The sequence below is a fragment of the Trichoplusia ni genome, unplaced genomic scaffold (genome assembly GCF_003590095.1).
Source record: "Trichoplusia ni isolate ovarian cell line Hi5 unplaced genomic scaffold, tn1 tig00002950, whole genome shotgun sequence".
In the NCBI taxonomy this organism is placed as follows: Eukaryota; Metazoa; Arthropoda; class Insecta; order Lepidoptera; family Noctuidae; genus Trichoplusia; species Trichoplusia ni.
The window spans coordinates 112294-128325 of NW_020800304.1; the positions used below are offsets into that span (position 1 = coordinate 112294).

At 35.1% G+C, this 16032-nt stretch overlaps 1 protein-coding gene across 2 annotated transcripts in view; it reads left to right on the forward strand.

The window, feature by feature from the left end:
- The window catches only part of LOC113507597 (nephrin-like), a 49139-nt gene extending 33559 nt beyond the window's left edge, over nt 1-15580 (forward strand). The window contains exons 10-20 of one of the 2 annotated variants that reach the window (XM_026890446.1): nt 2403-2556; nt 3791-3885; nt 6488-6581; nt 6833-6946; nt 9406-9518; nt 10739-10922; nt 11535-11672; nt 12052-12141; nt 12997-13388; nt 13653-13929; nt 15272-15580. In XM_026890446.1, the coding sequence (XP_026746247.1) occupies nt 2403-2556; nt 3791-3885; nt 6488-6581; nt 6833-6946; nt 9406-9518; nt 10739-10922; nt 11535-11672; nt 12052-12141; nt 12997-13388; nt 13653-13929; nt 15272-15366 (1746 nt within the window). In that variant the 3' untranslated portion in view covers nt 15367-15580. The remainder of the gene's footprint in view (nt 1-2402; nt 2557-3790; nt 3886-6487; nt 6582-6832; nt 6947-9405; nt 9519-10738; nt 10923-11534; nt 11673-12051; nt 12142-12996; nt 13389-13652; nt 13930-15271) is intronic. The other variant, XM_026890447.1, reaches the window with a different exon arrangement.
- Nucleotides 15581-16032: the final 452 nt, after the last annotated feature.

The following is a 16032-nucleotide window of genomic DNA, read 5'->3' on the forward strand; positions in this document are numbered from 1 at the left end:
GATTAAGAATCTAAGAGAGAGAGAGAAAGATTGTAAACCCATCTCATTTATTAAAAAAAAAACAATTAACAAATATTTTCAATTCAGGTGAAGAATGCAGAAAAGAAAATTTTAATTTCCTCCGTCTTGGTACTAAGAAACTTTTGAGTACCGTGACAGAAAGTTTTCTCTCAGCAAACAAAAATAAAGATCTTTCTTTCCAAGAGCCGAGGACTGAAAAATATGTCACCAAATGAAAAGTTCAGAAAATCTTGAAATATATTTTCCCATCGTTATTTTAAATTTTTCTTGAAAAACTGCCGAATAGTTTTTTTTATTAAGCCATTATAACTGTCTCATTGCTGGAACAAGGTCGTTATTTTTTTCCAATCAGTCCGATCTATGGCTTTTTTTGAGAGGCGATTAGAGATTTGAGGCACAGTATTCTATTCCTAAACCGGTCTCAGAGTTTAATACCCACCATACTGCGGGCCATAGATCATCGCCAAAATATAAGGGCAGACGTTTTAATTTCGTAGTTAAGTCAAAAATAGAATTTGAGAGAAATTGGAAAATTTGGAACATAATGGTGATGGAGAAGCATCACCATTATGTGTTACTTGTACATCTGCAACTTACTTTCAGAGGTGGTAATAGTGGCCCTGACTGCTATACCGAAGGTTTTCGGTCCGATTCTCGCCCAGGTTAAATCAGTACGGTCATTTATCCTGTATCTGGGTGTAACCCATCTATATGTATGTATTGAGAGAGTACTCATAATACAAGCTTTGCTTAGTTTGAAACTAAATGGCGTTGTGTGAGAGTTGTGAAATATTATATTACTAGCTGACCCAGCAAACCTTGTTTTGCCTAATAAATTATTTCTAGTTGTATGTATTTTTATATGTGCCACATTATAAAAAAATAAAAACAAAAAATTTCGTCCACAAAATAAAATATTTTTTAGTGTGAGTAACCCTTAAAACTTAAGGGTATGAAAAATAGATGTTAGTCGATTCTCAGACCTACTGAAAACGCATAAAAATTGAAATGAAACTACTTTTACGGATTTTATCGCGGTTTAATTTTAGATTTTAGTTCCCGACGTTTCGAAACCTTTGCAGGTATCATGGTCACGGGCAGACTGAGATGGCGTTCGTCTTGACAGAAGATGTTACTCGTTCTACCTTCATATTTTAATTAATTATTTGTGGTCCGACCTACGCAGTATGAGCTCACTGTGTCTTGATGTCTTGCAGCGCTGCTCTTGGGTTTGGCCTTGAGTTTATTTATTATTGGATCCCAAGTAGATGATATCTTCCAGCCATCTTCTCTATTGAAATTAGGGTGTTTTTTATACTCAATAGCCTCGCGAAACATCCTAGGTAGGAATTTGGATTCTATGGTTGGTCAAATCTAATATAATGGCTGGAACCTTCAGCATGTTCGGCGACTGCAGACTTCGTTGAGCGGCGGTGTTTGACGTCAGCTATGTGTTCTTTAACGCGGGTCCCTATGCTTCGTTTGGTTTGACCGATGTAAGAGAGGCCGCAGTCACAATCTAGTTTGTATACTCCTGCATCTTGTAGAGGTATGTGACACTTGACGGATGGTAAGGACTGGCTAATCTTCTTGGGCGGCTTGAAGTATGTTTTAATTGAAGCTCGCTTCAGGATGTAACCAATCATGTCAGTGACTCCTCTGACATATGGTAGTACACAGGCAAACGATCAACAGTGGCTGGCTTCACTCGGTTTCTGTGACGGGGCCGTGGAACTTGGAGCTTGTTGTCTCGCAGTACTTGCTTGACGTGTTGAAGCTCAGCGGCAAGGTGTCTGTCATCACAGAGTCCGTGTGCTCTCTGAAACAAAGATTTTCCCACGGTAGCTAACTGTTTAGGGTGGTGTTGAGATTCACCGTTTAAGTACCTATCTGTATGGGTCTTCTTTCGATACACGGTGTGACTTATGGTCTGATCAGGATTTCTTTTAACTAATATGTCTAAGAAGGCAAGAGATTTATTATCCTCCAACTCCATAGTGAATTGAATTTTGTTATTAATGGAGTTGAGATGTTTTAAAAATGCATTTACTTGACTAGATGGTAAAACTGTGAAAGTATCATCTACGTACCGTTTGTAGAACCTGGGAGGGAATACCTGCAAAGGTTTCGAAACGTCGGGAACTAAAATCTAAAATTAAACCGCGATAAAATCCGTAAAAGTAGTTTCATTTCAATGTCTAACATTCGCGTAAACCTAAGAAACCACTATGTAACGCATAAAAAATTTGGTAAAAATCGGTTAAGCCGTTTCGGAGGAGTACGGTAGCTAACATCGTGACACGGGAATTTTATATATTAGAAGATTAGATACTGGTATCGCATATGACATATTTTTATTATTCTTTTGTCTCTTTTAACAGGGTGTTATAGTGAAGCCTGGACAAGGAGTACTCCTGGCCAATCAGAGTCTGGTACTGCAGAGGGTGTCCAGGAAGGCTGCTGGTGCTTACGTGTGCTCTGCCAGGAACAGTCTCGGAGAAGGATCCAGTGAAAGCCTCATTCTTGATGTCAAATGTAAGTTTTTAGCTGAGGATTTGCGGTATACCTATAAAGAAGTAGAAATTGAGTAGGAGAGTATTGGGGTATGGTCATGCTTTTTACCTGGGTGCCTCGTAGATTACTACTGGGTCTAAACATTGGGCAAACAAGGCTTTTGAGTAAATTTGGATAGCACGTTTAAACGGTAGTTTTGACTTTTTCTCAATCCCGCCTTGAATCACCTTATATTACCATTTTCCTATCTTTATTTATAACTGTACTTATAACTATAAATTCAAATGCCAAATGGAAGCGATCGCCCATCCATAAACCCAAAATATTTACGTAAAAAGTAGGTAACTTTACATCACAAAATCTTTTCAAGACGAGAACATAAACTCACTCACGAAACCTAAATAAATGACGTATTCAAGCATAACCTTTTAAAACAAAATCCTTATCTGGAACATCTGAACTCGCTACAAAAGATACAACATAATTTATATCTCAAAACTTGGCATAAAGTATAAGTTTCGTGGCCTGATCTCTTCACGATTAATATTTCACCCGGCTTCTGAACTTATATTGATTTCCCAACTTCCCCTTTGTAACAATACCGAATTTGTTAGACTATAAATATTCACTCGCTTGTTAGAGGGTGCTTTTAGATTAATATTGATATCTTGACCCTGGTCTTTTAGCTATATTGCGTTCCGTTTGTGATGTATAAAATGTTGTCTAAGTTTCTGCTTTTTAGCTTGAGACCCTAAATAATTAGGGCGTCAGAATCTGTTTATAATTCTTATACCTGCGATTAAAGAGAAACATTAGGTATATAAGATAAGTTTTACTGAAGTAATCAACTTAAAATCACTAAGTTTACTACCACAAGTCGAGGTATTTTGAACTTTATCTCTTATCAGTCAAACTTGTATTTGATCTACCCACCTTTGATCCAAGCGTGATATCTTCAGTCCTCTGAAAATCCCCACGACGTATAGATTGGGTTGAACTAACAAAAATTTCTGCTAGCTGTGCAGAGGAGAACTTAAGCCAGTGCTTGTCGGATCATCTATGCATTAGATAGCCCAAGAGAAAAACGCATTTGAGTCACAATAGGATAAGGTGGCGACAGATAGTGCTTAGAGCTATTTCTGCTTCTACCAATGATATGGATGTCTTCCAGTGGCCGTCAAGACAAGACTGATACGCAAAGGAAAAAGCATTAGCTATATTTTTTTTGTTAGAATTCTTACTTTTTTTTGTCCAGTCGTGCCAACTTGCCAGTCAACATCACCGATAGTGGTGAGAGCGGCGCGAGGTGAAGTGATCGACATCGATTGTGAACTGGATGCTAACCCTAAGGTAAGAAGTTTTTATCTTTTAGAACATTTATGAAACCAAAATGTTAGTATGATTATTTTATTATGGTGGGTATCAGGTATGGTTTTACAACAATGTTGGTGCATGAACTATACGAGGCATGTGTACCTCAAGGCATAGGCTTACTAAGATTTATCTGGCTCTTTCTTCTAGTCAGGGAAAGCCACTGCATTTGTTTAATTATTACAAAAACATGACTGTGATTGATACTTCCTGGATTTAAATAGAAGCGATTATCTCCTGAGTTTGTCTCGACGTTTCTTCACAGGGGAGCTAGCTAGGAAAATATGATTAAAGCGAACTTGAATGTGACATGCAAAAATAATATAATGCATTCTATTTGCAAAAACAGCTATTCAATTTCAAAGGAAAACCGATACACATCAAAACTAAAAAAGCACATGTCGTTCCAAAAAATGATTTTTGATTAAAACCGTTACTCATAAAAGAACTTCATCGGGATAAATGTATCAGAAGAAAATGCTATCAATAAAGGGAGCAAAACGCCATTCTCAATAGCCTTCACGTTTCATTAGATACTTTTAATATTCGGAATACGAAACCATTGGAATTTGATTACAAATCGTTCTCACGATTCGGGGATCAGGAATTTCATATTCAAATAGAAGTACAATGTTGCTAGCGTAGTCGGTAGGAGATTTGGTTTTGTGTGACGATGGATGGGTATGTTCTGATTTTTTTTTGTACCTTGGACTTAGACTGAGGAACTGAGATTTAGATGTGCGGAGATATATAATAGATAACTGTTTGGTCGGTTTTCTATTGGAAAATTTCTGCTTTCTATCAAAAAAGTTATCAATTCCGAACTGCCCGTAGGACTCTGAGATGTCTTGACAAATTGCCTATGCACAATATTTTCCTTCACAAGTTTCAGCAAGTGATAATTACTCACCCTTTTTGGTCAATATAAGACTAATACAATGTCACCACCTATACAATACATGCACCTAATTTTGATCGAAAATCTGACCTCGTTCGCAGCCCCTATAGAGTAGCCTCATGAATACCTTAATACCACATCAACGATGCTATATTACCTGAATTCCCGTTTATTTTATCCCAGATTTTGCTTTGTTTGCTTCCCGCCTTGGGAAGAATCGGGAAATATGGTATACTTTCCGGACGTGAAATTTTTATAAAGTTACGTGTGGATTTTTTGGTGTTGTTACCGGTAAAGTTTACGATATGATATGGTTGGTTTTGGCAAACCTTCTGTTTTGGGCTAATGTTGTATTGAGGTTCAAAATGAAGTTTGAAAGATAAAATTTGTAAATCAACACTACAAGAATGGTTTCATTTTGCCATATGAGCTGGAGTGCTGTGCTGTGCTGATTCTGGTCTTTAGTTTTAAAGAAGCCAATTGGGCATCTGATTGTAGGTGGGGTAAGGTTATTAACTCTATTGGCACTCTGGCAATGAAACCAGCGTCCCCAATCAGGATGTTGTTAATTAATTTATTGACGATGGGAAGTGCTTCTTGGAACTTTTTAAGAAATGAGTTTTTGATATGAAATTCTCTTAAAAATGTTATTTAATAAAAAATACAAGCTTTCGCAATACCGTTACAAAATAACCCATTTTTTTCCAAAAAGGGCATCACTTATATTTTTTTAATAATATTCCACAACTTTCATACAACGCCATCTAGTGTCAAACTAAGCAGAGCTTGTATTATGAGTACCTACTAGACCACTGATAAACATACTTATATATTCCTAAATACATACATGACATAGATAAATTACACCTAGACACGGAACAAATGATCGTGTTCATCACACAAACATTTGGGTCGAACCCACGACCTCCGGTATAGCAGTCAGGGTCACTAACCACTAGACCAACAGGCCAGTCGTCCATCACTGATGTCTGTATTCAGAGCAAAATAAGCGATTTTCAGGTCCTAAACACAGAAGTGTATTAAACCAACAAAGGTCGTACAATTGATTTCAGGAATGTAATGTTTGTTGGGTGTCGATGCCTCACAGCCAGATAAATCTCCCATTGTTTTGGAATTACTAGTAAACACCAGATAAATAGGATTCTGTTTGCAGCGTGAACTTGTGGATGGATTTCGTTAGTGCGAATTTTCGTTCGTTCGTTAGTAAATAAGTTTTTAAGATGTTTTCGTTTGGAGTTATGATTGTTATGTAAAAGTTCTCTTAAAATATAGTTTAGGAAGAAAATAAAATTGGTTAAAAAGGGCCCTTTTCCCGAAAAAAATGGTCGTCTGCCTAACTGCAAAGATCTTAAAGAAATGTGATTATATTTCAATACTTTTTTATCTTTTCTAGCCTCAGCATAACAATCCAAATCACTTTTCTCATTTTTTTAACCTCTTAATGCCTTATATAACCTTTCTATATATAAATGTAATTCTACAGTACGTATGTAAGTCACTGAACTACTCCTAAATGCGTTTGGGTGGCAGTATGGATAGGGTTGACAAATAAGCCTGCCAAAACAGACTTCGTCGAATCCGCTAGAGGGATAGAAAAAAATCTTCGCATTTCTAATACCCCTAAGATATGTTAAAAAATAATATACGTATTTTTGCCCGCAGGAGCCGATGTCTTACCACTGGTGGTTCAACAGCTCAGCTCACAGCAAACACGAACTGACAACATCTCCAATGACGACTGTACCTAACATGCCAGGTTGGCTAAATAAACCATCACTCATTCAAACTAATAATTTTGCAAGATATTAATTTTGACTTAAACTTGATTAAATGTTTGACATGTATAGTAAGTTGGTACGGGATAAGCGTCTCAGTTAGCATTTTCCTCGTAATTTTTCCATATTTTTCTCCACTGAAATCTTTTCTGTTTTAATTTGAAGTCGGTTGTATATTTTTGTTAAAACATATTTTGCTATGCGTTATCTATAATGTGAACAATTGTTTCAGGCACATACATTTACATGGTGAACACTTCATCAGACTACGGTTGGGTCCAATGTTCTGGCACGAACTCCGTCGGTCGGCAGACCAAACCCTGCTTATTTCATATCTTGCCAGCCGGTAAATACAATTACTTGTGGTATCTTCTTTTGTTTTATGAATGGTTTAGGGGTTATTGCCACATTTCAAGAAACTTTGAATGTAAGGCAATAAAAATTGTTGCTTTAAACGAATCTTTGAACAAATGACTGCACGGATAGCTGAGAGTAAGCGGTTACCACGTCAAACCCACTGCACGACGTGTCGCGGGTATGATTCCCGCGTAGGACAAGCGTTAGTGTGATCCACGAATGCGTGTTGTGTTCTCAGTCCAGGTGTCTGTGTTTTTTTGATTTAAATGTTTGTAAAACGCCTGATACATTTAGGTTTAGATTCCTAAGTGCGAGATTTTTTTTTTTAAGTAATATAAATTGGGCAAAGCATTACAGGCTTTCCAGACATAATAAGACTTTTATAAGATTTTAAAAAGATCCCAAAATAAGATCTTTACAGACCAAAAATAGAAAATACCATAAAATGAGTTTCAAGCTCTAAAGTTTTGGAACCAGTTTTAATTTTTTTGGTGTTATTTAAAGTACTTTAAATAGTGCCTAAAAAGATACAAAAAAAATTAGAATCGAAATATTTTTTTGACTAAAAAGTAAATGGCTACGCTCGTGTATTTCTTCGGCTTACCGTCACAGAGACTGTCTTTGGATTTACGTTTATTTAAATTGAGTATATTTTTCAAAACTACGAGATATAATCCTTAGTAGTTTTTATATATTCTTGAAGGCTTCTTCTAACTGAAGAATATTTATTATACAGTATTTGAGGATGTCGAGGTGGCCTTGTGGTTGTAGGTATGGATTTATAAGCACGATTTGCGGCTTCGATACCTCGTAACTAACCCAGGCACTATACGTATGCCACGTTTTTGAAGTTATACCTAATTTCTGAATTATATTTTGGGTTAGGATGAAAGAGAATAGCAAAAAGGGATTGCCTGACTGGTTCGCATCCAACCGGAATCCTTCATCATGAGCTGACTGATTTCTTAGACAAACGTTAAAAACCGAATCCTGTTTCCAAGGCTCTGCTTTTTGTCTGCCCATCACCAGGATGTACCTCATGAGCTGTTAAAGCTAGGCGGTTTATTACTGATGTCCCTATACATTTTTTAATGGGCGCCCAAATTCTTTAAGAAATACTTTTTTGAAGTGTCACAAGTCAAGAGTGAAATTGTCAACGTTAAAAAAGGTATTTATTTTCATCGTTTCCAAATAGGTAAATATTTGTATAAAATATTTGTTTTCTTTATACAAAAAGCGAGGGTTTTGTCACACCCGTTTTACAAAATAAATAAGCGTTTATGTCACAAAAGAAATCAATTTACAAAGCTCTCAGAAAAGTACCTTTATGGCACTTTTAGTCGAGATTTAGGTACAGATTTACACAAAGAAAACATTATTTACGTACATGTTAACGATGAAATATATGTAAATGTATTTATAAGGTTACGAAAGATCTAAAAACTGATCTGAAAACTAAGTGAGTGAGGATCATCTTGGTACGTAGTTTATGTCGTTTTGTGGACTTTAAGCCAACTTTATAACGAATGGTAAAACCATTAAACGCGACACTTATTTTAGCATTTTACTAATTACTAAAAAACTAAAACAACCCTATCAGACTCTGTCGCAGGGAGTTTCTTAAACATTTAAGTCACATATACAAAGACACACAGAACTTAGATCGCACAAATGCTTGTTTGTGGGAGTCAAACCCGCGACAAGTTTTGCCCAATGCCTTTCTCGTAAGTTTACCTCTCGGCTATACACGCAGTCAATTTAATAGTTAAAAAATCTAAAGGTAAGCGCGACTCCCTCTTGACCATGTAATTGAACTCGGGGAAAAAATGTCCACAAGTTAAATAAACTATTCCATTACTTAAGGAGGACATATACCTCTTAAAAAGATTTCCCTCGGTGTTCTGTCTCACAAGAACACTTGGTGATAAATATCCTAACCCGCAGTCGCCTGTATAAACTATTTTTTTAGTTTTGGACTTCTAACGAGTCTCTTGAAAAAGGTTGAAGATTTTGATTAACTGGCAACAGGGTAGTTTATATTGAGGGTTTCATACCCAAAAGAAAAAAATAGAAACCTAGTACAGAGCTTTCCTGTCTGTCTGTCTGTCACCGGGTTTTTTTTTTCATGAACCTCAAAGAAGAAAATCTAACAATATTACTGAGCTCCGCTGTTTGTCCGTCAGTCACTAGGCTGTATCTAGATTTGAGACCTAGACAACTGTTTTTTTGCAGACAATTAGGTTTGTATTGAAGCTCAAACAACAGATCAAGGTTAATCAACTGTTGCTACAGTAAAAAAATTGATGGATGCCTTTTCTCGTTTTAAAATTAGTTTTTTTTAGCCCATTCATTCAGGACCCTGTGTCGCAGTAAATCATACGTAACAGGTTTTATTCGCATACGTTTATCTTCCTTTTAACCTATATTAATATAATTATTTTCCCACAGACAAGCCGTCATCACCCAAATCCTGCGAGATCACTAACGTGACCTATGACTCTTTGACCTTGAACTGCACTCCAGGACATGACGGCGGCATCCGACAGTCTTTTCTGCTAGAAGTAAGTTTATTATACGAGATACTTAGTTGATTTTATTTTGATTAGGTTGGTTGCGTCGAATAATACACAGCTACACAGAGGCTAATTTGTGATTCTAAACCATCCAGGGTCCACCTGAACGCAAACAAAAAAACATGCAAATCGGTCTAGCCGTTTAAGAGGAATTTAGTGACTTGTATATTTATATGTGTATAAAAAACAACATTTAAATAATTAGAGTGGCAAAATCACAAGATGAACCTCTAGACATAGCTTGTAAAAATAATTTTCATTAAACCCTTGATTTCCAGACAAAATAATCCGACAACGTGTGTTATTATATTTAAAAGATAAAAAAAAGATATATCTTTTGTTACATGTCACCGATTGCGCCGAAGATATCTTGAGGGTCCAATATATCTTATTAATGTCACTTAGCCTCTGAAATATAAATCTTGAACCGCAGAAATACCTTTTTCCTGTGAAAAAAGTGTTTTATTTCGAACTAAGTGGAGTGTGTTACTTACTTTGGTTTTGGCGTGATAAGTCAAATGTTGAATTGTGGACGTCCTAATGTTTAAGGTTTTATTCTTAAACGTTATGTTTTGTGTTTGTGCTATATTGGAATGAAATCCTACTTCCAACTAATATTATAAACGCGAAAGTTTGTATGTATGGATGTTTGTTCCTCTTTCACGCAAAAACCACAGAATTGATTTTGACGAAACTTAGTACATACTTAGTTTATAACCTGGATTAACACATAGGTTAGTTTTATCCCGTTTTTTGTTCCCGTGGGATCTTTTATGTTATTTAATGGGTGTGCCCGCGGCAAACAGCCAGTGTTAATATATTTTGTTTAGTAAAGAGCTCTGCGGTTTGACCTGATATAATTCAAAAGCGAAATCACTTTTTAACATGAAAATATTTTTATTTTAAATAATATTTAATTTATTCAATCAAATTATTTTTAAAAGTTTACATATTCCAGCATTAAACCAATAAAGATTGAACAAATAGATTCACCGGTTTTCATGATTCCCGAAAATAAATATGTAGCAAAATCTTGGAAAAAAATAAAAAGTATTAAAGCCAATGTGAAAAACCCGGTATTTCAAAGAATTATGTTGAATCAATAGTATTACAATAAAATTGACTGTTTCATAATATTTTTTACACCTAACACCCTTTGCTGCTTTCGCAAAAAATCTATTATATTTACACTGCCTCCGATTTCCTAGATCTTCGACATGGCGACTGGTCTTCTCCTCCGCAACGTGACAAGTGATGACCCTGAGTTCGAAGTCTCAGGGTTGTCAGCCAGCAACTCTCTCGCCGTCTCAGTGAGGGCTTTCAACAGAAAAGGCTTTAGCGAAGCCCTGACCCTCACTTCCAGCTTGCTGAAATATCCTCAAAGACATACAGGTATGTTTCACAAACATGTTTTATTTGTCTTCATCCTAGCCTTTTCCCTACTTCCAGTCCAACTAGATGCAGCTAAGGTCAAGTGTTTTACAAGGAGCGATTGCCTATCTGACTTCCTCAACCCAGTTACCTGGGCAAAATGATATCCCTTCCATCTAAGTTAGACTGCTTATCCGACTTTATAGCGTCTGACTACTCGTAACGACTTTCAAAGATGTGTAAATAACAGCCTGGACCGAAAATTTAACGTGCCAAAATACGGAGGTGCTTGTTATGATACGGACCGACGTGTCAAGCGTAGCTTAACCTGTGTTCGATCAACTTGTACAGTTATGTCTAGCCACGATCTCCTCGATGCATTATTTATACATATGTATATTAAATCGTTTTTCGAGCTAAATAAACTGAAGTTCCCTTAAGGCGAATATTTCATCAAAATTTTGGACTGGATAAACCGATTTTGTTGATCATTTAATGGAAAATAGCTGTCATTTGATCAGCTGTTTTTATTTGAAGTGGGTAGTACGTTTTTTCCTCGAAAAAATATTATTGATTAGCAGTCAAACTATCTCTTCTTCTTCCTAAACATAATACTTGATCAATATAAAACAGTTTTGCCCACAGCTCAAGTGCCAGTCAAGGTGGAGTTGACGACAGTACTGATAATAGTACTGGGGGCTGTCGGTGTAATCGCGGCCATGACAGGCGTATCAGCTGTCATCTTCTGCTGCAAATACTGTAAAAGAGAGAGTGAGTATTCAATTTAATTTATTTTTTATTAATTCAATCAATAAAAAATTGGATGTACATTTTAAATGTAAAATATATTGGTTTTTAGCAATGAATTAATTTAAATAGTTATAAAATACATAATTTATTTATAAAATTTAAAATAGATTCCTTTTGTAGTGAATTCTTATTTTAAAATCTATAATTGGAATTCATAAAGTATTTTCTTACTTATAGATTTTTAAATTGCTTTCTAAAAAGACGCAATTTATTTAATCCAATTCAACAAATTGAAAACTCATTTAATCATAAAAAAAATCATTGAATAATAAAAATCCAAATCATTTTTACGAAAAAAATATTTTCAAAAATCAAAAGTTAATCTTATCTTTTCTTATAGATAAGCATGAAAAAGATAAAAGGCAGCAAGATGAGACATCAAACATACCGCTTACTGGTACAAAGGAATCGGAGAGCGTCGATAGTTTGGGTAAGCTTCACACCCTATAACTTAGTTTAACTCAGTTACTTGGAAATTGATTTTCTTTGACCTACTTAACCTTGTATTTACTTACTTGATTTTTATTGTTAACGGTCGGTACATACCTATTGAGAATATGTACCTAACAATGTTATGTTCTAAAAAATATATTTTGAGAGTATGCATTTCAATTTAAAAACCTTTATAATTTTAATACCTATTTGCTAGTCACCTATATACTAGATTTTCTTAAATATTCAATATTTCTAATTATGAAGATTGAAGTTCACTCAGGAATTCTACATCTAATATAATGCGTAACCAAGGCTCACATATCGGGCTTACAAGAATCACGGCTGAAGTGTCTGCAGTAATACATAGCCCATTTATACTGTAGACCATGGCTTAAGCCTTCCTGACCGGTCCTAAGACCATTTCTGAGGGACCGAGCGAAAGCTAGACAAATTAATTACTAATCTCACCTAATACTGACGGCGTTCTGAATATTTAATTGAAATCTGTAGCTGCCTACGTATTTCGTATTTACTCCGGTCCTTCGGTCTGAGAATTTGGTCCTCTGCGGCAGAAACTTTGAAAACATCAATGATGAGTTTACGAAAGTATTTTTCCAGTAACGGTCAATTAAGAAAGTATTTGTTAAAAAATATTTATTTTTCATTATACCTCAACCTACGCCGAAATTCACGTAATTTAAGAACAACACCAATTAAAATAATGGCTTGTAATTTTAGAGTTGAAATTCAACAAAACATCAAATTCGTTCAACCAAATAAATTTCACTTGAAAACCAACAAAAAACAGAAAAGGGAGCACTAAAGAGAATTTATTATCTTTTCTCCACAGATAAAAACCCTGATATAATACCGCTAGACGGGAAAATAAGCGACAGCTGTTCAAATAAATCTTCTACAACCGACTACAGTTCCATACGACCGCTCATATCGAAGACGACAGATAAATACGACATGTCTACGAATTGCGACCGATTTTACGATCACAACATCGATCCCTGCAACCAATATATTCAAGTAAGGCCAATGGAATACAGAAGGCCAACGTACGCGGCGACTTTACAGATGCCCAACCTTGGCCCCAGTATACAAAGTCTTGGGCCAATGAGTAGCTTGCATATGCCAAATGTTGGACCCAATGATTGTCATAGACAGCCTTATGATAAGGTTTATGAGGATTGGCTGAAGTATAAGAATGCTTTGCCGTTGAATACTAGTGGTTTGGTGAGTATTGTATCATTTTCTGATTTCTAGCGTAATTAGCATCTTAGAAAAGTCGTTTAATTTCAGATTTAAAAACCTGAATCTGTAAACGAATTACTTACAGACGCGAAAAAGAATATATTCTTTCTTTTAATTCTAAAACAAACAAATAAATCCTTTTAATTTTGTTTCTAAAACAGCTGGTCTTTATTCCCAAAAACGTCAACTACCCTCACTTCCAAAGGACCACGTCTTAACAAAACTAATACTCTTTTTCCATTCCAGCTACCAGCTGAACAGCTGTTACCACCGGAGCTCTACGCGACGCCTCCCCCTCCATCCCTCTACAGCAACCCAAACAGAAATCCATTAAATCTGACTCAAATGCCAGAACTAGAGCCTAGATACCACCTGGAACCCAGGTCCTTAGCAATGGACTCCAGAAGTTGTTCAAACTCGCCCCCAGTGAGATTCAACCCAGAAAACAATAGTGTCTATTTCAGTAAAAGCGTATTGGACAGAACAACTAATACTCTGCCTCATTTGAAGCCCAGAATAAATGGTAAGATTCAATAGCATCAACTCTTAAAACAAATATTATTCTTTATTATTTTAATACGGAGAAAACGCTGCGAATTATATTTGAAATTAAATACAAATAATACAGTGAAACATGTCACAATCCAATGAATAAATTAAAATTCTTGGCCAGACACCTCGGTAGCTTGGTTGGTAAAGTAAGCACATACTCGTATAGCCAAGAGTCGCAGGTTAAAGTCCTGTCTGTGTTTTGAATTTTTTTCATTCTTTTGCTTATATTTAATTGCAAATATTAATCACCGATTTCTGCTTGAGTAACATAAACCAGAATTGTTGGTAAGCTTCAAATTATGTGAATGGTTGTCAATATTTTGGTTAACCCATCACTTGATTTGAAAACAAATTAAATTGATTGACCTTTCAAACCTGGTTTCTAAAAGGTCAATCAATTTAATTGGTTGTCAAATCGGGGTTGTTAATGTAACATTTTCTGTACATTACCGAATGTACTATTAGAAAATGACTTTTGAACATAGTCGTAAAACATTGGAGACGTTTGCTCGTAAAACATGCCAAAACAATTTGGGCTACTCGTTTCATGCCATTGGCAATAAATTGATGTCAATACTAAAAATGGAAGAGAAAAACATTTTTGATAGAAACTATTTTTATTCCACTTCAAAATATCAACTCCATGTTCGCAAGTCTTTAAATTTCTTAAATCAAAGCGAAGTATGAAGTTACCGACAACAAATTTTAATACAACATTTTCCTCGAATCTTACTTTTGTCTTTGTTATGAAAAATGCGGTTTAACATGGAAAATATCATTTTTCCTTTGTATCATATTTCAGTAAAGCGTTGTAAAATTCAACAAATGGAAATCTGGTTCCGATTCAGTCGGTTAAGCGGAGTCTGCACTATTGCTACCTTTAAAACGAACCTCGGAGTAATATGTCCGCTTTTAGAATACCTGAATTTCAAATCTTATGAAACGGATTATTTTTATCGTTTTAGATTTTGATATTGCATGCGGTTTGTTATTTGTTTGTGTTTTCTTATTTCGAGCTTTAGGTGTAAGACTGCTTGTGTTTTGAGGATTTGTGTCAAATCATAAAATTAACATTTACATTGATTTCTGACTAAACTCTGAGTATTTAAGAGGACTGATAGAAAAAATCTTCAACATTGTTTGATTTGTGTTAGTAAAAAAAAAATGTTTGCTGTTCCGTTTTTTTTTGTACTTTAAAGGAATATGCTGTATATATTTGCCAAAAATTGCCCCTGACTAGCTTTTTTCCTTTCCCTTAACAAATGAATAGAAAAAAAGATCGAGAAAATACATTTCAGCTTATTTTTTTACAGGTAACTCGCCAACGCAGATGCCAAGTGAGCCGAAATGTGTGACAAAAACCAATGACCCAAACTTAGAACACAAAGTTACAAAAGAGTGTGATTGAAAAAAGTATTGAAATAAATACTCAATCTAGACTTAGACTGAGACTTAGGACTCAAGTTACAGGCTAGATGTGCAGCCTAAAGACTACTAGTGTTAAAAATGTAAAGTGTATATTTAATGTGATAAAAATTCGGTAAAAGTCGTTTTGGACCCGTCCGTCATTTCTTTTTGATAATTTCATTTCATTTTTGTCTAAATACATTCGAAATACAACAAAAATGTGATTCAATTATTTTCAATAAATAATTCAATTATGCTGCTAAATATTCAATCAATTTATTTGTATTGCATTTCTTTCCTTTTTTATATTATTGTAAATTAACGATAAATGTCAATTTATTAGATCGAAATAGATTATAAAATAGTTTGCATCTTCCAAAAGGTGTTTAAGACTGAATTTGTGTGCACACACATATAGATAAACAATAAAATCTGTGTGATTGTTATTGTGACTAATTGTAATGACACAGACCTAGTAAAAAATAGACGGTTTCGAGACAAACTCTTTCGATCTTCCGAGCTTTTGAGTTAAATGTGATAAGATGCCAAAATTAATATTGGGTGCCAATAAAATTGATTTTTAACAAAATAAGCACTTAACCAATTATTTGATTGTAATACGAAAATATTTTAAATTATAATCAGCTAATTAGAATTAATAGGTACG